The 24541-nt window shown below is 38.4% G+C and overlaps 1 protein-coding gene and 6 non-coding genes across 7 annotated transcripts; 6 read left to right on the forward strand and 1 right to left on the reverse strand.

Annotated features, from left to right (window-relative positions):
• Window positions 1–84: 84 nt before the first annotated feature.
• eogt (EGF domain-specific O-linked N-acetylglucosamine (GlcNAc) transferase) lies at window positions 85–24541 on the forward strand. Its single transcript, XM_041815087.1, has 16 exons — window positions 85–158; window positions 1461–1713; window positions 2276–2376; window positions 2644–2752; window positions 2969–3063; window positions 3153–3257; window positions 6443–6549; window positions 7194–7297; window positions 9558–9650; window positions 10001–10072; window positions 10838–10924; window positions 20249–20317; window positions 20650–20711; window positions 20889–21008; window positions 21378–21480; window positions 23231–24541. Exons 2-16 carry the CDS (start codon window positions 1510–1512, stop codon window positions 23375–23377), a joined length of 1578 nt encoding a protein of 525 aa, XP_041671021.1. The 5' UTR covers window positions 85–158; window positions 1461–1509; the 3' UTR covers window positions 23378–24541.
• trnae-cuc lies at window positions 4761–4832 on the reverse strand. Its single transcript has one exon. It is a non-coding gene; the product is annotated as a tRNA-Glu (tRNA).
• trnar-acg lies at window positions 5518–5590 on the forward strand. The gene has a single exon. It is a non-coding gene; the product is annotated as a tRNA-Arg (tRNA).
• trnae-cuc lies at window positions 12883–12954 on the forward strand. Its single transcript has one exon. It is a non-coding gene; the product is annotated as a tRNA-Glu (tRNA).
• On the forward strand, window positions 13355–13426 carry trnae-cuc. Its single transcript has one exon. It is a non-coding gene; the product is annotated as a tRNA-Glu (tRNA).
• trnae-cuc lies at window positions 15053–15124 on the forward strand. Its single transcript has one exon. It is a non-coding gene; the product is annotated as a tRNA-Glu (tRNA).
• Window positions 15577–15648, forward strand: trnae-cuc. Its single transcript has one exon. It is a non-coding gene; the product is annotated as a tRNA-Glu (tRNA).

Here is a 24541-nt window from a genome sequence, read left to right on the forward strand (position 1 = left end):
AGACCTCTTATGTTAAACACACCAGAGAAAAGTGTGGTGCACAGCGACACTCCGTGGCTGCTATGACTTACTACATACCGGTAGAATATTTCCGGTGTTATGGCGACCACCGGCAACATCACCGCTTCACTCTGGAGGATAGCAGGCTGTGCTTTCAGGTAAACCGACTCTCTCTAAAACTCTTACCAAACGTTTTAAGGCTGCAGTTCAGAGTGAGATGCATTCCCAAACTACAGTTTGCATCGTGAAAATGTTTCGTATTTTTACGTCCTGCTGCTTTTTCTGTCATCTGGTCCAACATAACGTGAATGGGTTGTGATGAAGTAACGCTAGTTACACGTTAGCCGCTTAATAAATATTTCTGAAATTAGCCTTAGTCGGAAGTTCCGTCGTTGTTGTAAGGAGAGGGGTAACTACTAATAATGCGTTATTAAGGCTACCTTACATTTTTTTGTGTTGTGCTTTGTCTGTGAGTGTTACCAGCAGTTTACAACGTTGACGATAAGTGTAAGAAAACTTGTTAACTGACGCTAGCTCATAGTCCTATGATACATAATGAAGCTTATTAGCTAGCTAAAAGAAGTTAGCTTTTTTTTCTCTGACGTGCTAGCCCGATAAACTTAAGATTTAAGGTCAAGGGGCAGGAGTGACTGAAGCTCATTAAAAACTTAAACGTTATTCAGTTACTTTAGTTGAACATAGAGATAATAACAATAAGGCAATGAAAATGCCCTTTCTGTCATTTTACTTCATGTGGAGCTGTATTTTTGCTCAGTGGTTAATTTCAGGTAACATACTGTGACGCCCACTGTACAGAGACTTTTAGGTTTTAAACGGTGCTTCAGTACCTTTGTTGTAGATTTTAGTTAATGCCTTTACTTCTTTCAACATACTGCTGCCTAACCCCGTGTGTAGACGGCTTGTTACAAGTCTTATATAGCATCACCAGTACATTCAAATGTGTGAGTTAATGTTTAACAGCCCAGTGTGGTCAATGCTCTAAAGAAGCCACATTATTATAACCGATTATTGATTTCGGGAGTGAGGAATGTCAGAGGTTTTGGGCTGTAAAAGCACATACTCACTTAGATCCTGCACATGTGTCTGAGTTGAGTTTAAAGACTTATGTTCTACAGAGGACGAAGAGGATTAAGATTAGGGTTAAGGTCGTGTGTGACTTGTGGTTTATCCATCTGGAACAGCACAGGTCACACGATACCAAACCAGCAGTTTTCTTTTGCCCTCTCCAGCCTCAGTTATGATTGCTCAGACAACAGTCGGAAAAAGGCAAGTAATACTTCCTGCAACAGGACCTTTCCTTATGAGGTCCTAGGATCCGCCTGAGGCTAACTTCTCACACACTCTTGTGCCCACATGCTTGTCTACTGCGGTGTTGGGCTTTCAACTAAGATTACAGAGTGCAAGTCTGAGTCTGTGTTTCTGTCTCTCTTTTTCCTCAGGCTGCTGTGAAAAGCAGCTGCTGTCTCACATGTCTGTGTGATCCTGACTATGCTGCTCTTGGTGGCGCTGGGCATAGTTTTTCCTTTCACTGTGGTCACCACTGAGGAGGCTGAAAACATCAACCACAAACCACCAGCACCGCTACTCAACTACATCAGGATCTCGCTTCCGCCAGAGCACATACCATACTTCCTTTACAACAACAAGAGGGTTGCCAAGCAATGCCGCCAGGACCCACTCTGTCCTTTTAAAGTAAGATATGCATTTTGAATCCTAGAGAGGTGGCATACCCTTTGTACTTGCTGTGCTGGATGTTGGAAGCTCTTCAACTGCAGACTGTATGTTTACGTTGCACCTTCCTAACAAACAGTTGCATTTGAAAGGGCTTAACAAGAGAGTTAAAAAGTGATTGAGAAAAAAATGGAAAAAAAAGTTTTTATAGCCTTCTGTAAAGTAATTTCTGTACAAGGGCGCATATATATTTTCACTAATTCACAGCAGTGTCACCCCGAAGCTCTATACAGTATGATATGGGGATAAGATATACATATTTAAAGCATTGTAAATGAATTCTTCCTTTATAGATATGTATTTTTTAATTGAAAATATTTAATTTTTATTTTAAGTATTCCACTGCAATATAGCCTACATTGAATCACAACTTTATCCACTGTTCTCTTTTCAAAATTTCAAAAACCAGTGCATAATTTAGAAATATCAATTGGACCTAAACTTGTTTCACAACTCTATTGCAAACTTTCTCTCTCACTTGCTGCAAGGACACACTTGAATATTTCACTTGTTTTTACAACAGGATGCACTGCAGGATCTGGCTGCCTGTTGGGGTTACGAGAAGAACTGTGATCCAGAAAGACGTTTCAGCTATCCAGTCTGCACCAAAGCTGACACAGGATGGTACTCCTCCTCATGTCTTCACTGATATAATTCTGTTTACATCATTTACTTTTTATATTTGCCTAGCAAGCATACATAATGCAATAGGTGCTTAATAATCATAAGTATTATAAATAATAGTCATCTTTTATTCATAAGTATTGAATTTACAGAACCAGAGTCTCCATTATTAATCCAAAGTTAAAGTCTGCTCATTCCAATCATGCATCATTAATGACCCAGTATGGTTTTGGCGTTGCTGATCTGCATTAATCTCTCCTCTGTCAGGGCTCGTTCACTGGAGGCAGCCCGGGAGCTTTTTTGGAAGCAGGCTGATTTTGGCTATGTGAAAGAACGCCTCTCTGAGCTCAAAACACTGTGCAAGGCGAGCAAGCCGGTAAGTCTGCTCATTTCCTCAGTTCCCACAGGCCTACTGAGTCAACAGGAAGAAACAACAGGTAGAAACAGATTCAAAAATTCCTCACACAATGGGTCTGAACATTTTTTTACTGTAGAGCTGAGACAGAAAAGTGTCATGACTAAGCTCCCCTTCTTTATAGTTCAGAGTGTCTTAATACCACAGTATTTGTTCTACTATGATGATTTTTTCCAGGGGGACTCATCCTTAAAATGTAGTAGCCACACTCGCTTCTGTAAGGCAACTAACCTGTACCTGGACTTGCGTAAGCCACGCAGAGGTCATGAGAGGTCTGTATATTTGACAGTGTTGTCTATATGACCGAAAATTACAACAGAGACACAGAGAGTATCTTAAAGTCTGTCCTTGCTTGTCACAGGTACAAGGAGGACTTCATTCAGAAGGATGAGATTGGCGGTCACTGCAGACTGAACAAGCGAGCACTTGTTGCAGAGGGAGAGCACAAGAGCCCCTTACAGTCTTGGTGAGCAAGGGAAAACACACATTTACACACAACTTTGCTGAAGTCGATGGCTCTGATTTTGGTGTAAGCTGTTGGTAGTCTGAGAAAACATGGATCAGTGGTGAAGATAAAGAACTAAAGCATGTTCTCAGATTTGGAATTGAACCTGAGCCATGGAGGTTAGAGTGCCATATCCTAACCAGTAGACTACTATTGAGATGAATATGAAGTGCATTATTTTTTTGTGTGACCTGCATCCATTAATTCCTTAGCATGGTTTTGGTTCTAAAAGTGGGGGTCGCCAGAGGCCTTGAATTATTTTGAATTGTATATACCCACTTTTTTGTGACAATGTATGCATAGAATTAATTACATGTAAACTAAAATATGGTAATTTGGTTAGATGTACGCAGAAATCAAAGTAATGTTTAAAAATCCATAAATGTAAGTCTGCACATAACTATTCTTGAATGTGCATGGCTGTGTAAACTAGTTTTAACCACCTTCAGGTACAGTGGTGCTCCCTGGGCCTAAGGTGCTTTTATTTTGGGGGTCACAGACTGAAAAGTTTGGGAACCCCTGATCTTAAATTGGGACTTAAGGCAAAATTTAGAAAACAGGATTTTTCTGGTTACGATGCAAAGTGCAGGAGAAAGTTAGGCGTATTCTCTGCAGGGCATGCAGCAGAGCTGTGCAGTAAATCACAATTTTATTATCACCATTTTAGCTTTGACATGAAAACAAATGCAAAAGTCTGAATTTATGTCTACATTTTACTTGCTCTCACAGCTTTTTCATGCTGTCAGATGAAACCCCTGCCAGCCATCTCCTACCCTCAGAATAACTGTTGCATTTTAAGTAGAAGTAAAGAAACCATATTATTATTTATTCAAAAGACACGTGATGCAAAAAGCGTAACAACAGATTTATAGTTATTTACTGATATTACTATCACTGTATGGGAAAAATAGCATTGGCATCACAACTTCTTGCCATTTATTGCAGGCATAAAAAAGACTTTAAGTCTAACATAATTAAATTAGGATTGCAAGATTTATCTATTATTGCTCCTATCTAAGCCTTTATAAACTTGCTGTATTTATTTGGAATGACTTCCTGTGTATTCCACCTCATAATAAAAGAAAAGATATCCCAGTGTTGCTTTTGTGTAGAGTTGTTAAGTCCTGGCATACATTGACAGTAACTTTGATTTTATAAATGGACCACTTAACATTGCTTAGATATACAGTATATCACTGCTGTGCCTTTCCTCATCAGTAAACTGCTTAGAATCTGTACTTATAGTTTTAGATGCTTATTCAAACTGGAGCTTTGATGGCCACTATGCAGTAGAAATTATACATTGACACCGGATAAATGCCAACAACCCTTTTAACTGTTTTATACGGAGACAATAAAAACATCAACATCAGGAAGTCCGTGTGTATGATGTATTATCTTAAGCATGAGATGTCAGGTCATATGATTTTTTTTTAGTTTAAGGTATAGTGGATGAAAATGGAGTTCCCTGACCGGGAATCGAACCCGGGCCGCGGCGGTGAGAGCGCCGAATCCTAACCACTAGACCACCAGGGATGTGCATTTAATTCTACGCCTTGATGAGTCAACTAACAAGTAGTGACAACTGGCATGATGCTACTCTTAAATGTAGGATCACAGATGGCCACTAGGTGGTGCTTTTCTCTTACATCAATAAGGTATTCAAATTTTTCTAACTGTCATTTTAAGGGTTTTATATCCTGTATAGTTTATAAGCTTTAGCTTATCCTTTATAGTTGTTGCCCATGTACTTTACACTTCAATGGTACTTTCAGAAGCATTTCAAACAAAACAGAGTAAGATCAGCTTATGTTCCTCCTTTAGCACTGATTCACTTTCACTTTGAGTCTGATCAGCTAATCTCTGAACAAGGAAAACAAAGTAGGTGAAATCTGACCAATGCAAACTACTGTCCATAGCATAGGCTCAAAAGCAGCAACAGTCAGCTAAGAGTAGCTTCCCCTGTCTTCTGTTTTTCAGCATTAATGAAATCTCTTTTCACTTCACTGATGAAAACTTAGAAAAATAAATATAAACCACAGCATGAATGTTTGCTCCTTTTAGTTGATTCAGATCAGAGTAGTTGAACACCTTAAAACACAGTGGGCTGCCGAGAGCTTCAGTGAAAGGGGAAGGGAGGGGGTGGGGGTAGGCAGGAATGTTAGGGTGGAGTCTGAGTGCTGCATGCATCACTTTTGTTCAAACCACACATGCCTTCAAGGGGCCAGTGGCGCAATGGATAACGCGTCTGACTACGGATCAGAAGATTCTAGGTTCGACTCCTGGCTGGCTCGACATTTTTCCTTGTATGCTGAGAGATTTGCACCCATCAGTACATAGACAGTATAGTCTTCTGCTTAATATACAACTTACACCTCAACATTAAAATCAGTATGATTCATTTTCTCTTATCTCTTTCTTTTCTCTACATGGTTATTTTGAAGTTGAGTGTTAGTCTGGTCTCAAAGGCTTCTTTGAGGATTCTGTTGAGTGGGTACTTTACATAGGCTTGAAATGATTTTGCAGGATTAATCTTCACATTGTCTTTTGTACCGGAGTAATCTAATATTATTGAACTTTCTTAGCAGGCTTAATATAAGATGCATCACCTTTTTGTTCTCAGACAGGCTGTATGAGCCATTTTTTTTCTAAAATGAGAGCCATGTAATCGAACTGATGGTCTCACTAATAGTGTCATCACTTAAAATTACAGACATATTGAATGAGCCTTTTCAAAATGATAATTTGGCTAAAGACCATTACTTTGTTCTGGGCTAGTGGCGTAATATATAATCAGTCTGACATCAGATAAGATTTGTTGGAGGTGAGAGTCTTCATCTCATTGATATCTGTTTCTTTTGTAGGACCAGAAATGAATTTTGCTATTGTGCTAATGTCCTAATTCCAGCAAATTAAGAACTGTGTGTATTATTGGTGGTTTGCTGTTATGTGATAAATGTGCATTGTGTAAGTTTAATAAAATAAATCATTAGATATTTTTACATTTGTGGATAGGGGCTTTCCAAGTAACATTGACATACAAGAGCAGTCCTCATTGGTAGACCTAGGAAAACCTGTCCTTATTATATATTTGAAAAAACAGTACCATTTTGACCAAAATACTATGTAATATGCTGTTTTTGCAGGTATGCTGAGCTGCAGACATACACAAAGCTTGACTTTAACCCCATAGAGGATGGACACTGTGACATTATCATTGAAAAACCCACAGTTTTCATGAAGCTGGATGCTGGTAAGTAATGGAAATACAAGTGACACAATTTAACCCGGCATTGAACTGCTTTATTTCCACATAGTTAATTTTCCTCTCTTAGATATAATAAAATAAAGCATTCCTAAAATCATTTCATATTTACAGCTTGTTTAAGTAGGAATTCTATTAAACCTTGCATTTTGTTGATAAAACTTGTTGGGATAATCCAGTAATGAGTCCAGAGATAAATTCCAGTTCTCTAGGCAACAGTAATTAGGCTCAAAGGGATACTTCCAACATTTTGGCAAATTTGTCCATTGCCATAATCCCTATAGTCTTAGTAATAGATTTGTTACCTTTAGTTGTTGGTACAAGCTATTTTTAGATTGCCGTCGTGAGTTCGGACCTGTGCCAACTCAATGTAAGCAGATGGTATTCTGGCTCCAAAACGCTTTCGTGGACAAGTTGTGACCTGCACATTCACCACGCTATGAAATAATAACGTATAATTATGTAACATTATGACGCATGAAGCAAATACTCGGAACTATTTCTTGAGTGGACGAATGGACGAATTTGCCAAAATGTTGAAGTATCCCTTTAAGACACACTCATGAACATTTTTAATTTTCAGTTTTTAGACAATGACCTAAAATAAACATATATTTTTCTCATTTTTACAGGGGTGAACATGTACCACCATTTCTGTGACTTCGTCAACCTCTACATCTCTCAGCACATTAACAACTCGTTCAGCTCAGATATCAACATCATCATGTGGGACACAGTGAGTATTTCTCATTGGGCTTACAATGGAGGGAGTAAATATTAGAGATTATGTTGTTATATTGTTCTTTTGAAGGTTATCTTTAGGAATGACCTGTAAGGAGGTAAATATGGAGGGTGTTACAAGAAAGGAGTCAGAAAGCTATCTGCTGGAGACATAATAGAACACAGGCATTATGTCTAAGTGAAGCCAAGTCAGATTCCCTGCACTTTATTAGTAAAAGTACAAGTGTTAAAGGAGACATATTATGCAAAAATCACTTTTTCAGGCTTTTGTAACACATGTATGTGCCCCTGGCCTGTCTACAATCCCCTCAAATACCAGAAAAATCCATTCCCTCTCCCCCTCTCTTTCTCCACCTTTCAGAAAATGTGTGCTGAAACAAGCTGTTCTCAGATTTAGCTACTGGTGACCTCACCAGGAGCGTAAGCACCCGCCCCCAGGTTTGGTTGGCCCTCCCCCTCTTGGAGGAAAGTTCTGCCCTCCTCTACTGATCCTCTCAGCTACCAGCTGAGATGCTGGATAACTCAATGGGTTATCCTGCTGACTATGGGTTGAGAAGTTGATGGTTCAAATCCCAGTCAAGCTCTATACTTTGGATAAAAGTGTCTGTAGTACTAGGAGTACTGCATCCATTTCCTGAGAGGGGTGTGGTCAGGGGCGGAGTCAGACAACTAATTACCATTTAAAGCCACAGACACAGAAACAGCTCGTTTTGAGAAGGGCTGAAATAGAGGGGTTTTAAATGTACAAAAATCCTATGCTGGAGTGTTTTTTCAGCAACAAACTTCACAGACATGTTTTGAGGACCTCTGAGACCAATATAAGCTTTTCTTAAAAGGGTATAATATGTCTCCTTTAACATTAGCATCTATCTGCCAACCTTTAGCTGATTAATAATCATTTTTGATACCCTATAACCACCCAATTAAATCAGATGGCCAATTAATTTGTTGGGCTCTATTTAGAATGCTGTTAAACCCTCCCAAAAGTTAGTTTATGAAGAGTTACAGACTACTTTAGCATCCAAAACAACCAGCAAGTACTGATTAACTTCCACTACATCTCTCACATGTTATATCCCATATGTTCCATGTGAGTCATATCCCATGTGCCATCTTGTGGTGTGTGAGTATGAGCACTTCTGAATTGCATGTCCTTTTTTGATAGGTTTGTTGTTTACCATATTAAGCCTATATCATTTGCAGGAGTTCTGTCAGTACTTTTATGCATCTTCACACACAGGCAGTGGTGCTGCTGCTGGAAATAGACACACACTCTTAAGACATTTAAATAAGCATGCACACATAACACAGCATATTTTTTTCATGGTGGTAATTTCAGCTATACCGTGACTATTTTTAAATATCCCTGGATGCTGTATTACCATGTTACTGCCCAGCATTTACTACTACTATTACCAATGAAAATAATGACAATTCATGAATATTGTGCTTGCTGATTTTGCTGCAGTTTAGTTGATCTTAACATCCTTATGAGATCTCATTTATTAAAGTTATACACAACGTAGGATCTTTTATGTGTTCTGCCTCTTTTTTATTTATAGCAGCCACTTCTAGCTACCTCAACAATAAATTAACATATGTATAGTAGGGAGCTGTAAAAATGGAAAGAGTCCCTCTTAAATCAGAAACAGAAAAAGAGACCTAAGGTTAACAGTACTTGTAATTTTGTAGAAAAAGTGACTTTTCACTCAGACAGAATCTGACAAAATATTTGCTGTAAAAGAAAAGTATGTTTTAAAACCAAATCAGGAAGTGAAGCAGCAGTTTGTTTGCAATGTACAACGGTCACAGTTTTCCTCAACAAGTCAGTAGAGTATGTTCTGGGTGAAGACATCAAGGGGAAACACCAGTTGAAAAACAGAACGCTTTACAGACCACCTCATCCGGCCTATTGTTCACTCCACTCTGCACGGAGGTAAAGAGGAAAAGGGAAACAGAGAGAGACAAATGGGAGGGAGAGAAAACTGTCACGGAGAAGAAAAGCAGTGACCTTTCAGCACAAATTGCACATTGCAATCCAAACAGTGGTACTCTGTCAGATAAAAGTGCAACAACAGATTTTATATAAAACCAAAACTTCAGAAAAATAAAACCAGCAGAGATCAAAAAACAGATGAGTGACTCTGGCACTGCTGAAGGGTGTTGTTAATTTACTTTTATGTGTTTGTTTTTCATTTCAGTGCAGCATTAATTAAATTAACACATGTTGACTTCTTGTTTAATGTCTTTTCCAGAGTTTTTATAGTTATGGAGATCTGTTCAGTGAAACATGGAAGGCCTTCTCAAAGTATGACATCATCCATTTGAAGACTTATGACTCAAATAGAGTAGGTATAATGTTGGCTCTAGGTGATTATTGCAACTCTGTCTTTGTTAAACTCATCACTTGCTCTTTTTTGCATCATTACTATTAAATTTAAGCATCCAAGTTGATACAGATTTAAAACTTTGTTGTTTCGTTTCTCAACACATCTGATCTCTGACAATCGCAATTAAAAAAAATGAAAGCAAATTTGTATCTGTTACATGTGTCTGAACTGTTCATGTTAACCCCAAACCATCTAATTAATATTTCTGAAAAGCAATGAACATTGTCTTTTAAGTTTGCATCCCTACTAAAGCTTGTAAAAACCATGCTGTATATTAACTTCAATTATTTATTCCCGTTTGTCTGTAGGTATGTTTCAAAGATGCCTTCTTCTCCCTTCTACCAAGAATGCGTTATGGCCTCTTCTACAACACACCCCTCGTAAGCTTTCCTTTATGTATATGATTTTATGAAGGCACAAACCATATGTACTTCCCATATACATATTTTTACGTTTAGGTTTATTGGATTAAAACTAATTGTAGTCTTTCACTCTCTGGCTCCCTTATTTGTGTCTCTTTTATGATTTATCTAAAGATTTGTGATCATTTATTTACCTTCCCTCCCATCGTGCACAATGATATCCTGTTTTGTCATAAACATGCAATACAGGTCAGATATTTATGTGATGCATTCAAAAGCTCAGCAAGTGCATATGTTATTTAAATGATAATTCCAAGGAGATTACTATAAAGATGGTATCATGTAAATGTGCGATGTCCTGCGGTTCTAGCCTTGAGGTGTGAAATATTGATAGGTCAGCCTCAAGCTGGTGTCTTTGATTGCCCCTGCAGTACATATCGTGTTTATATTCATGTGCTCACATCTACAGCTACTGTGCAGCAGTGTACTCGGAGGATTCTCAGACTTGAGAAATGCATAGGTTTATATGATATTCATCCCAGAGAGATTAGGAAATATGTTTACAATTGTTAGGTTTCCAGTGTGGCATATTTGTCATTACAGCCTCCTCCAGTACACAAGCGAGGCAAGATTAAATGTTCCTTCAAATGGGAGACTTTCTAAAATCGCTTTCTTGACTTACTATAGCAGTGCTATCCTTTAAATGCTATGTTTTCTATCTGAAGAATTCAAAAAATGTATATGTGAGTGAAACAATCGTTGTCTGTGTTGTGTTGATGACAGATCTCAGACTGCTACAGTGAAGGGATGTTTAGGGCTTTCTCCCAACACGTACTCCATCGACTGCACATCCCTCAGGATGGGCCAAAGGTAGGAGAGCAATTCCTGGAAAAACAATTAATATATCTAACTTTAATGTTATGATCTTATTATTATATCGGAATTGATACAGTTTAAAGAAATCCTTCATATTCATATGTTGTACTGATTGTCAAGGTCACAGTGAGGCTTACAATGCCCAGTGCTGTGCAGAACTTTTAGACATATTTGGGCCAAAAATTGAGGCTGAAGTAAGGTGTAGATGTGGCAAATAAACCACCTGAGTGTACACACAACACATATTTACACATGCCAGCATGTGGCACAAGCATTTGACCTACTATGTGGATCCTTGGATACATTGCATGAGTGGTTAGCTGGTCAGAGTTTGAGTTTATTTGAGTTTGAGTTTAGTGAGACTGCTGAAGGACAGAGGAGCTTTGGAACATGCGATTGAATGAACCGAATTTAGCTTCAGGTAGGATGGATTGACAGAGATCCTAGTTATGTGTAATAATGCTGATTAGCAGGAACACTTGAATGTGTATCTTAAATCAACACTTACTGTAAATATGTGTTTATTTATTGCATATTATATTATGTCCTCATGTTGCACATTCAGGCTTAGGTCCATAACATACAGACCTGCAAACTCATATTCACACACTTCTTTGGCAATGCACCACTGCTTTATAAAACTCAAACAGAATCTGACCCTTCATAATGATCATTACAGGGAAAATGGCTCTTTGAAAAAACAAAGAAACAAGTTATTTGGCACAAAAATCCAGGAAGTACAACATGAAAGCTGGGCTTCTGCATTTAAGTGATACCTTCAATGTTAAAGCAAATAATATAAAATATAAAAATGCAATTATACTTTAAAAACAACAATTATGCTTAATGCTTAATTTCTAATAGTAAGGAAAATGGTAGAAATATGGTTGTCTGATTAACACTTTAGTCTAAGTGAAGGACTGTATAATAGATTCAAATTTTGGCTTGAATTTGGCATACTTATAACAAACTGCACGTAGGAAGTCAGGCTTTGGCCATTCATGCGAACCACTAAACCCCCATTTGAGCAACTCTCACACCGACAGAACAACTGTTGACTGCTTTATCTGGATCTTTAGACATGAAGGGTCAGAATCATCTCTCATCCCCTCTTATGTAAGATCAGCTTATATGTCTGTGGGAGGTTAGCTGGGGGCAGAGGAGGTGAAAGAAATTTCTGAATAATTTTAGTTATAATCTGGCATTTACACCCATATGACATTTCAGTGCAGTTTTATCAGTTACAACTGATTGATCCTACTTAGGCCAGAAAGTGAATAACAAACTTAGTATATGCAGCTTTTGTAGGAGGGAGCCAAAAGCAAAGTTTAGTTAAGGCAAAGTTCCCGTTCAGTGCAAGCAAGATTCAGCATACCTTTTTTCTTTCTTTCAATATCTTTTACCTCTATGCTTTTGGTTCATGATATTCTTATGATCTGAAACGGTAGAGGAAGAATAGACAAACTAATCCTACCAAATATGACCTGTGACCTGTTAAATATTTATATTCCATTTTAGTGAAAGAATTGGTCTTATTTGTTTAGTTGCATACTTGATGGATTTTTCTCATACTGTATAAGACGTTCAACAGACAATTAATGGTACAGCTACATTCCTAGTAATTACTCCACGCGGGGAAAACAAATGTACAAGCTGCAATTGGGCTAGATGAGGAAGGACTACTGCTTGTTTTCTAATTTTAAATAAGTTCAGCGACAAGTGACAGGAGCAACTGGCACTGAGTGAAAGCAGAAGACTCTTAAATGTTGTCTAACATCATTTTGCAAAGGGCTTTTGAGACAATAATGACTGCACTGGTTACAAAAAATATTGATAATTCATTTAAACATACTGAACAAAGACTTGTGTGGGATCCATGATAATTGTTTATCTCAGGAAGGCCTTATGTTTGATAATGGTTCTTTCACTATTTGACTGTCTATAGACCACAGTCCCTGGTGGTCTAGTGGTTAGGATTCGGCGCTCTCACCGCCGCGGCCCGGGTTCGATTCCCGGTCAGGGAACATCTTTGTTTGGATTACATTCAGGCTGAATTATGCAGTACATCAATAATTGCACTTTACATTTCAGTTCAGTTGTGATTATTTGGGAGTGGCAAAATGTTAGTAATATGTATATGTGTCTTACATCTTAAGCCCTATTCATACAGGATTAATATTACCCAGGGACCTTAAGTAATTTATACTAATCTTGGATTTTTAATACCATGTGAATCGACCATGTCCGTAATTTGTTGAGTAAAAATTCCAGGGCAATTTACCAACCATATTTCAGGTAATTCATAACTTATACAAAGGTCCATAGGTAATACTAGTCCTGTGTGAATAGTACTTTAGACCATGTTCACAATGTAGTTAAAAGTCAGTTAAAACTGACCGGAACATGAGTGTCTGGAAGTACATCTCCCTGGTGGTCTAGTGGTTAGGATTCGGCGCTCTCACCGCCGCGGCCCGGGTTCGATTCCCGGTCAGGGAACATCTTTGTTTGGATTCCTGGATTATATAAAAAGTCAATATCTGCACTTCACATCTCTGTTCTGTAAGTGTAGTTGGCGAAGACACAAAAGTAGTCCAGTCTCTGTATGCATCAATGCCAAGTGATTAATAACAGTAAACCAACAGTCTTGTCTCTGTCTGTACAAATGCATGAAATCATGACTTGATCTCAACACTGATCAGTGAGTTGAGGTTGTTGAAATTCAGTATGTTGTTGCTGGAACCACATCCAAGTAAGTATCTCCTGACTCGTGATTGAACCTGGGCCACAGCAGTTGGAGCGCCACATCTTAAATACTAGACCACCAGTAAGGTGTTGATGATACCACCAATTTGAGAATAGAACACATTTTGCTTTGAGCTCAGATCTGATTTCTCTGTTTGGCTGTTAAACATGTCACAAAAAGAATATGACATCCATGAGTAGTATCCACAGTCCACAGTACATCAATAATTGCTGTACAAATACGAGTAGGCCGTGACAAAATGTTAGTACAGCACGTATATAAGCATGCTAATTGCCATCAATCTGTTAATAAACAGTCTTCTTTCACTCATTGTTGAACATGTTTAAAATAAGAGAAAAAAAATGCAGACAGCAAATGTTGGTTCTCCATTATCAGGAATAGAGAAAAAACACCTTTGATATATATTTTAACAAATACAAGAAGGCATTCAAAAATGCAGAGTGTTTTTGTTGTTTGAGTACCTGGAAAGGACACCATGACTTGACTGCCACTTTCATCAGTGAGTGGGGATCTGAATTGCAGTATATTTTCCCTGGAAATAATTCCAAGCAATGTATTCCCTGACCGGGAATCAAATCTAGGCTGCAGCAGAGCGAGCACCAAATCCAAACCATTAGACCACCAGGGAGATGTTGATCATGCCACCAATTAGAGACTTGAACATATGGCTTGTATGCCAAACAAAAGGAATATTTAACCATGAAAACATAGGGAGAAATTGATATTAGTCAACTATCCCAGCAAACTAACACCAGACTTCTGTTTGTACAGAGTGCTACTTGCTCTTGTCACTCAGCACTGAAATGTTAAATAGTAGTAAACTAACAAGCAGCCCCTGCTGATCCAGTCCTTTAGTTTTGTTTCCTATACATTTGTTATCATTTAAAGTATTTGATGAAGTTCATGAAAATGCCTTTGATACAGAAGGAGGTCTAACACCACAGTGCCCCTCAGTGGCTGCCTCCATAACTGCTGTCCTCCATATTTGTTCTGATTAAGTGTGAGACTTCCTACCAGGGAAATACACTGTATTATACATCTCAACACTGTGATGAAAGTTGACATCAAATCTAGTCATGGTGCCCTTTCCAGATAGTCAAACAATAAATACACTTTGGATTTGACAACAAATGTGTAAGAAACAAAACTAAAGAGACTGCTTTCTAGTTGACTCTTCTTAAACATATCAGTTATGAGGGACAAGAGCAACAGGAACCCAGTGAAAACAGAAGACTGGTGTTTGTTTTCTGTGATAGTTGACTTTTATTATTTTCGCCATAGTTCAAGGATAAATATGCCTTATTTTTGGCACACAAAACAAGTGTTCCATTGTGTAATCAGTGGTATTGCTGGACATCTCCCTGGTGGTCTAGTGGTTAGGATTCGGCGCTCTCACCGCCGCGGCCCGGGTTCGATTCCCGGTCAGGGAACATCTTTGTTTGGATTCCTGGATTATATAAAACGTCAATATCTGCACTTCACATCTCTGTTCTGTAAGTGTAGTTGGCGAAGACACAAAAGTAGTCCAGTCTCTGTATGCATCAATGCCAAGTGATTAATAACAGTAAACCAACAGTCTTGTCTTTGTCTGTACAAATGTATGAAATCATGACTTGATGCAACACTGATCTCCTGACTTGTGATCGAACCTGGGCCACAGCAGTTGGAGCACCAAATCTTAAATACTAGACCACCAGTAAGGTGTTGATGGTACCACCAGTTTGAGAATAGAACACATTTTGCTTTGAGCTCAGATCTGATTTCTCTGTTTGGCTATTAAACATGCCACAAAAAGAATATGACATCCATGACACTTATTTATCAAGGAAAAGCTTATGTTTGGTAAGTAGCAGACATGTTTCACTGGTTTCCACAGTACATCTCCCTGGTGGTCTAGTGGTTAGGATTCGGCGCTCTCACCGCCGCGGCCCGGGTTCGATTCCCGGTCAGGGAACATCTTTGTTTGGATTCCTGGATTATATAAAATGTCAATATCTGCACTTCACATCTCTGTTCTGTAAGTGTAGTTGGCGAAGACACAAAAGTAGTCCAGTCTCTGTATGCATCAATGCCAAGTGATTAATAACAGTAAACCAACAGTCTTGTCTCTGTCTGTACAAATGCATGAACTCATGACTTGACGGAACACTGATCTCTGACTTGTACGATGATAAACGTGAGTTTTGAGAAGAGCTTTTAAAGAAGGCACTGAGTTTCCGTGGCTGAAATCTCCATGCAGGGAGTCTCACAGCTGTGGGGCTCAAGCTGAAAATACTTTTCACCTTGTGTGATCTGTTGAGAAGGCACAGGATGTAAGTAGTTTAACACCTCTGCCAAGCGTGTGACACCTAAGGATTGAAGTCTTACAGACTGATTTCAGTCTTTGCCTATCACGCTGTAAAATACATTTCAAATGCTAAAGCCTGAAGCGTGGACTTTTATGACAAGTTTATTTCGAAACCTGACTGCCAATTGAAACTAATGAAAATATTTTTTTGTAGTCATGACATGGTTGGCATTTCAAACATACTGACAGTTGCTTGCCTGTTGTCATGACGCTCTAAGTATGAGTTTTGGGAAACATTTTTGTGTTGACTTTGGTGGCCTGCTTTGACGAAGCACTAAATCACTAAATAAAGTGCCTCATCAATAAAAATCTTATCATTCTTTATTTTTAGTGTCCAATGTACAGCTCAGTGTGACACTTCACATGAAAAATGTCTGATGTGCAGCTCTCTGTGAGACTTTGCATGAGAAATGTGAAGAAGAGCTCTTTTGCTTGTATGCAGCTTTGTCATAAACTGAACTCATGGCAGTGATGACAGGCATTCAGAATTAACAAACAGAAACCATCTATTGTCTAGCTAATTGGCTTGTTTGCTTTATAGAGGATGAACCAGTTTTTCCTTAAACTTTTTTCTTTTTTGCCTTTTTACAACTCAAGGTGTACAGCAGGACAGACAGGTCATCAAAGCTGATACTGTACAGTTTTGTGTAGTTATGTTTAAACTTAAAATGGCTACTTTCTCAAAATTCCAACAATCATCATTACTAGTCCATCATCTTATCTTCAGGAAGAATTTAAATTGTTTATCTGGTGTTGGACCTTTAAGAAACATTTTACATACAAATCAATGTAGTCTAATTGAAAAAATTAAAGAAAGACAAAGGAGGAGCAGAATAAAAGAGGGAACACATAATTAACAAATAAGTAAAATATCTAAAAGAATAAAAAGTAAATGTTCACTAAATGCCTGCTTTTTGTTTTAAAATTCAATATCAATTTTCAAGTTGTGCAATTCACAACAGAGGAAGATGTGGTGGTACAAAGAATAGTATAGCAAGCAAATTCTCATCTGTTGTGAGGGTTTTATGCCTTTTTACTGGAAATGAATGCACCAGACATCCAGAAAAGTCTTTTTCATCAGTGTAAGTGCCTTTTACAAGTTAGACTTTGGTTTGTTCTTATGACTCTTGTTGATTTCAATTTGGATTTAGGGCTCCTGTGAGAAGTTTTTAGCTGGCTATGTAACAGAATCAAATTGTTACTAATTAAACAACCATGTGGAATAAGAAACAAGCAGCTACAGTCACCACAACCAAACTCTGGCAGACTCATTATGATGACAAACTCTGATATTTAGTTTACAACTGAAATGAGCAGCCCTTTAATTTCTCTAAGAGTTCTTGGATGAATACAGCATTGACATACTGTTACTGCCAGGCACTGATGATTGACCTGAGATGTGAAGTGCAGTTATTGATATGTCAAATGTTTTTGCTTGAACAAAGCCACACAAAGTGTTCCCTGACCGAGAATTAAACTCGGGCCGTGGTGGTAGGAGCGCCAAATCCTAACCACTAGACCACAAGGGACTCTTACTGTCCACCTACACACTGTTTTATTCAATGTTTTAACTCACTGATAACTTAAAGGTACCTACAAATAAAATGCATCATTATTCTTTACTTGTTAATTGGCAAGAAATATTCTTCTTACAAAATTATGGATTTAATTAATTAAGTAATTTAAAATGTTATGTTTGTGCCTCTTTATTTGCTACAAAACTAAATGATATCATCTGCACAAAGATGGCCTATTCCTCCACAGTTATTTTTAATGCCTTAATTGGCTGTGGTGGATAAGTGTCAGACCAAGTGATTAACAGCACACTGCAGACTCAGGCTTTTTTCTACTGCCAAGATTCTCATTGAGTGACACATATGGCTGTTTAAAGAAGGCAGGATGGTATTAATTATTAATTATCAATTATTTCTCTACAAAAGAGTATGTGTTTCTGTGATATGAGTCATTAAATCTAATCAGACTAAAGATTCAGTTCTTCTCTCTGAGGCTTCAACCTTAAAATTACATGTGGACTTCAGTTACACTGAGAGATTAAAGAACCAGAAAACCACATTTAAACAACTCAAAATGTGTAGAATCTGATTGTATAAAACCCTGGGCTGTTGGTCTTGATTTTCTTGTTTAATATTATGAAGTCATCCCAGTTTAACAAGTGTATTAGGACTGCTTTAATCTCTCTCAAAACCATCAGACCTACAGGATGATACCTGTTAATTTTTGAAGCAGCTGTTGCAAAAGCATTTCTGCCAAAGTGCCCAAATAAGAGTAATATGGTGGTGCTTTGACCTCTAGGCTAAAATGAGGTCAAGAACCAGTTTAATTACTTCTCCAGAAATAAAAACAACTGACATTTAATTTGTATAGTTTCTCGTGTGGCAAAGTGTTCACTCCTTTTACTGATTATCTTATTTACCTGTGCCAAATGTTTTTGTCATTTCTTCTTTTTGGTATAACACTCCTACTATACCAACTTTCTCTCATTTGTCTCTACAGAAGCATCAGTTTGTCCAATAGGTGACTTATTTTGCCCCATAATAAATCTCTTTTCTCAATCAGCTGTTAGATGTGCTAAATGCCAGCATTAAACTGACAGACCACAACAGATAAACATCTGCTACTGGCACTGGTTCATGCCCACATATGTAGCAAAAGTTCAAAGAAGCTCCTGCACAGTGTCTCGCTTTTTGCTGATATATATTGGAACACACAAAGTTTCAGTCTAACGGGCCTTCATCAGGTATGATGGCAGAATTCAAACAGGTCAGTATGTATACAAACAAAGAGACTTCAGTTATCTAATCAGGGAACCACTGGGATTAGTGATCACCTGGAGCTGTTAGTTCATCATCATACATCTTCAGATTTCATAAACAAGTAAATATAAAGAGAATAACATGTTCCTAAATAACAACAGTAAAAAGACTGAAAAAAATAAACTTTATCAATATTAATATTACATTTAGTGGAAACCATCATTTTTATTAGTCTCTTAAATTCCTTTATATTATTAGTCCCTTTGGAGCTAAAGTGTGGAAAGTGAATCAGTTGTGAATAGATCCACCCATAGATGCCATGTCATGTCTTATGTCATGGATGCTGATGTCTGTTTAAACAGCCAATATGACCGATATCGATGTTAAACAAATGCATCCCTACAGAAATTATGCATAAATTAAACATTTTAGATTAAATAAGAGAGTAAGCAAATACATGTAATGGATAGTCACATTCTTAACTCTTAACTCAGGCAGTGAGTTCCCAACTGACACGTGTAGCCTTTCATCTCTGCTACATTTCAAGTATGAATACAGCTCAAACGTACTATCACTGCTGCCTACCCACCATCTAAATCATCTCCTACATATTTAACTCTTCAGCACACCTCACAGCTGTTCCATGAACACATGTTTGAAGTTTAAAGTGCTCAACTGTATCTTTATGACCAGTAAAGCCCCATAACTCCTTCCTTCTTGTGGAACAGCTCATTGCGTATTCATGGGCTTCACTAGAAATATGCTAAGAGGCTTTTCAGCCAGACATGGCGCTCGCTAGTGATAGCAGGCCGGTGTCTGAATGAGAGGTCTTCCTGGCCCTGACCCTCTCCCCAGCTCCTCCTTTCATCCCTAGATTAATGACACAGCCTGAGACTCACACTGCAGCTCTCTGCTATTGTGTCCTATTCATTTGCCCCAACCGCCCCTCTCATCCTATCTCCCCCCTCGTCTTCATTTGCTATGGTCTTGCTCATAATGACATTTTTCCTGGAACTTTAAAAGAGTTTTTGGGTTGAGAGGAAGGAATTTGTACTGTGATAAATGCATATATTTTAACTGCTTTTTTAAACTGCTAACCTTTACTTTTTATTCCCTTATACCTCAAAAGTTAACACCTCAGAGAAATCTTAAATTCTCTTTCAGGACACAAGATGGCAGTAGAAGATTATAGAAAAAGAGGCATCTTAGCACAGCTGCAGCTAATGAGAAAATATCATCAAGAAAACTTTGATTCCTTTCTGTCATACAAACTTTTATTTTATTTAAACTATTTCATTCCCTTATCTGTGCTATAAAAATGCACATTTCAAGCTGTGTTCTCTTTAGTTAGTTTGAATGAGCATCATGTTTTCCCAGTCGCCTCTCTTTTCTGTCCTTGGCTGATTGATTATTGGGTGCATTGCTGTTTTCAGGAGGGGCGTGTTCGTGTCACCCTGCTGGCTCGCAGCACAGAATACAGAAGGATATTAAACCAAGTGGAGGTGAGTCCAGCAACACCCTCCTTTCTTCCCTCTCTCTGTCTCTTTCTTTCTTGCAATTGCTCTTTTTTTCCTGCATCCTTTTCTTCCGACCTCCCTCATTTTCTTTTTTCTTCATCTTTCTCTTTTTCTCTTTACTCTCTCTGTACAACCGTCCCGTCCCTCAGCCCCTCCTTTCCAACATTGATTTACTGCCCACATCTGTTAAGTGCCTATTTAAAATGTTATTCGCTATAAACTGTGCAAGTAAAAAGGCTTGTGATTTATATGGTCAGAGCACATATTTATTTGCACTCTCATTGATCAGAGAACATGTTTCTGTGTTGTTGTTACAGCTGGTAAACGCCCTCAAGACTGTGCCTTCACTGGAGGTCAGTGTGGTGGACTACAAATACAAGTGAGTTATTGAGTGATGCCACATCACTACAGGAGCTGTTCAGTAGTGTTTGGCATTGGTTCAGGAATTACCAAAGCTGTGTAAGATATAGAAATTGTACATGCTTTAAAATGTGTAACAGCGACAGCGCTTATACAAAGAAAGTGATTGATGTGTGACTCTCTGTCTGTCTCTCAGGGATGTTCCCTTCCTCATGCAGCTGAAGATCACCCACAACTCTGACATTTTTATAGGGATGCACGGGGCAGGCCTCACACACCTTCTCTTCCTCCCTGACTGGGCTGTCATCTTTGAGCTGTGAGTGGCTCTTTATGTCTGCATGTGTGCATCTTTGTGAGTGATGGACAGAAAGAGACAGAAAGGGGAGCAGGGAGAGTGTGCGGTCGAGTAGCGTGCTGTGCCAAAGGCACCCTTCATACGCTTTGTGTATGACAGTGAAGCACTGTCTAATTAACCAGGCATTCATCACACCTGGACAGACAAGCTCACTGGAGTGTGGCTGAGTGGCTGTGAGAGTGTTTTGTGCATATTTTTGTTAGTGATACAGAGTGTGAACTACTTTGTGAATACAGCAACAAAAAGAGAGTGAAACATGGAGAAAGAAGGAGTGAAAGAGAGACCGACGATGAGAGCAAGAGATAAAGTGTCTGCATCTGTCCCTCCCAGATATAATTGTCAGGATGAAAGCTGCTATCGAGATTTGGCTCGGCTGCGGGGTATTCGATACGTGACTTGGCAGAAAATGGACAAAGTGCTCCCACAGGACAAGGTAAGGGAAAGTCCCGTACCAGCCATGGGCTCTCTGGCACTCTGCCGACTTAACTCATGGTATCTGTTGCACACAGAGCTAAACAGCATGGATCTGGAAGTAAAAATCCATTCATTTTCTCAGTAGCAGATTTGATTATGAGTAGGGATGAGCAATATTATTAGCCTGATAACTGTACCAGCATATATTCTCTTAGAAAGTGAAATACTGGTAACTGGCTGATAACTGACCATAGATATTAACATTTTAAGTCAAATAACGGCCTTGAATATTGGCAAAATGTACAGCTGTACCACAGGAGGTTTCCTAGGGTGCCACTCACTCAAGAGGGCCCACCCTGAGCCCTGAATACTCATTTATGCTCTATGCAAGCATAAAAATAGATGTGTCTGTTTGAAACTTTACAACCGTCATTGCCCTCATACTGACATGCATCTATAATGTTGGAGTGGACATTGAAAAACAAATCGATTAGAAGTTGCCGTCTGACACAAAGCTACTGTGAAGATGCCCAATCTGTCCCATAGACTGGAGAAAGAACGGTCTGTCCTCTGTTCAGCTGTGCTCTGTCTTTGTGCTCAGGTGAGCTAACTTCATTGTGTTTTCTAACAACTTACTTAATATTCTGTGATATTTCCTCAGAAAACTTGATTAAGCTCTGTCCTTTTTTCAAATGGTTCTTCTTTGTTGTGTTTTGTCACTCTGGGTTGAGCTGTTGGCTGCATTGCTCAATGTTGCCCCCACAATTGGTGGTGGGGTTACAAAGTTTGGACTGTATCTGTAAGCTTCCAGAATACGGATGGAAAACGGATGAAATGAATACAGAGTATGGACAAAAAGGTCCTTCCGTATTTGTCAAAAATAGAGCATAAATGAGCCTTTAATAAACCCCAGACAACCAGACTGTCTACTTCCCCACTCGTTGCTCATCTCCACTTGACTCAGCCTCTCTTTGCACAGGAGACACTTATTGTTCTTTGCAATTAAAATAATTAAAATTAGCTTGGAAATATTGGCATATCATATATCAGCAAAAATCTAATCAAGTTAGATTTACCATGAGCTAACTGAACGGTATGTGCTTCTATAGAAGACAAAAGTTTTTAAAACACCACCCTCTTTTTAAGAGAAACATACATTGTTTGTGATCTCAGTCAAAAATACTACAGTACCCACAATCCTAGAGTGTCACATTGACGTCTCTGTTCGTTTAAGCAATATATACACAACCTATGATATATTACAACATTATCATTACAAATGTAAAAAGTACAATAAAGATAAGACTAGAAAAAGGGTAAATATATGGTTTGAAAGTTTGAAAAATATATTTAAAAGCAATTAAACTCACCACATTGGATTATGGAATACATACACTTGAATTTCCCTTATGATTAATAAAGTGTCTATCATTGTTCCCTAATCCTTGTAGAGAATATATACACAGTCTTGTGTCTTTGCCTATCACTCAGTTTTCAAATGCTGTTTTTGCACCAAATCAAATGTTTTATAGTTTTGAGTATGCAGGTAGGTGGTTAGCTTGGCTTGTGCATTAAATGTGTTGATTTATGGATTTTGTTTAATATCAATGAAGGATTTGAATTGGAAATCTACTTCTGGCACTGTTGACCGCTATACAGGTGGAAACTGTTGTAGACACATTAAAACAAGCAATAATTAAACTAGTCAATTGCAGGGATTTGTATGTTGTGTTTTCACTAATCTGACATTTCTCTGTCACCTCTCTTAGGGTCACCATCCAACTCTCGGGGACCACCCAAAGTTTACCAACTACCACTTTGATGTAAACGAGTTTATGCGTCTTGTGATAGAGGCGGCTGATTACGTCACATGGCATCCAAAGTGGCAGCCTCGCTCCCATCATGATGAATTCTAGAGATGTTTGGTGAAGAACTTTAACATCAAACAGCCGTTTGATGTTAAAGAAGTCATATTTTTTAGGTGTTTTTAAATAATACTGCTGCTGGACAGCAGCAGTTTGCCTAGTATTTTCCACATCCTGCCTGCTGAATCTTTAGGTCAAGATGAGTGAATGCTGGTCAACTCAGGGCTGAGTAGCGTTCACCGGCTCCATTACCATCAAATCAGACACAAGACAAAGCATGCAGTCCGATCAGCCGAAGAGTGATGAAATGTGTCCTATGTTTCTTCATTACCTCTGCTATGTCTTTTTCATTCCACACCAACAGTTGGTTAATGAACAGCTGTTACGGCTTCCCTTCAGATGCGACATCTTGTCACATTTGATCAGAGTTACCTTGATGGGCTCCTCTTCAGAGCTGTTGACAATCACAGCAGAGTTTCTGAGCACACTTGGCTTTCTCTGGGCTAATATCATGGGCAGAATTGACCTGCTGGAGCACAGGCATGAGGTTATTTGGTAAGATTTAACAAGCACTGATTTCTCTGAATATGAGAGACAGAAGTGTCACACTACTGCTGCCAAAAGGGATTTTCTTTGTATGGATATTTGTGATGTTTGTGAATGTGTACTGTATTTCTTTTAAGTGCTTCAGTGTTAAGAACCTGAAGCTCATACTCAAGTATTTTTCCATTAAAGTCAACAGTCCAATGTTTTGTGCTGCATAAACTAATGTTGCTGTTGTCAGCTGAATATTCAGACTATGTTGCAGGCTATTTAAATTGAAATGACATGCTTGTCTGACATTGGTAACGTTTCTTATTTAAATTAATGTGTTTGTTGTAAAATGTTTTTATCTGATGGCTAATTTTATCACAAACTCCTTTGTACTTTGCCAGAGGAAACCCAGTGTCAGTATTATAAAATGATGAGTGTGCTGCTATGTCTTTAACCTTACCTAAGGCCTCTTGAGTGCTTTTAGTTTCATACTTTTGTAGGGTAGAGTATTTTCAAAGCATCATTTTCGTTTTTCTCAGCCTCTCTGTGAGCCTGCTGTTATATTTATCAATGAACATGATGAACTCAGTTAGACCTCTTTGGTCTGAACTGTGCTTGACTTGTAACAGTTTTATATTCAGAGGTTGTGTAATATTTTGAAATAAATAAATTTGAAAATAC

Source organism: Cheilinus undulatus, linkage group 3 (assembly GCF_018320785.1).
Source record: "Cheilinus undulatus linkage group 3, ASM1832078v1, whole genome shotgun sequence".
In the NCBI taxonomy this organism is placed as follows: Eukaryota; Metazoa; Chordata; class Actinopteri; order Labriformes; family Labridae; genus Cheilinus; species Cheilinus undulatus.

Excerpts from the sequence above, each read along its gene's own strand:
- eogt (XM_041815087.1), top strand. The coding sequence starts at position 1,510 with ATGCTGCTCTTGGTGGCGCTGGGCATAGTTTTTCCTTTCACTGTGGTC. Across the intron at positions 2,377-2,643 it reads ACCAAAGCTGACACAGGATG|GGCTCGTTCACTGGAGGCAG; the intron begins GTACTCCTCCTC and ends CTCCTCTGTCAG. Across the intron at positions 6,550-7,193 it reads TTTCATGAAGCTGGATGCTG|GGGTGAACATGTACCACCAT; the intron begins GTAAGTAATGGA and ends TCATTTTTACAG.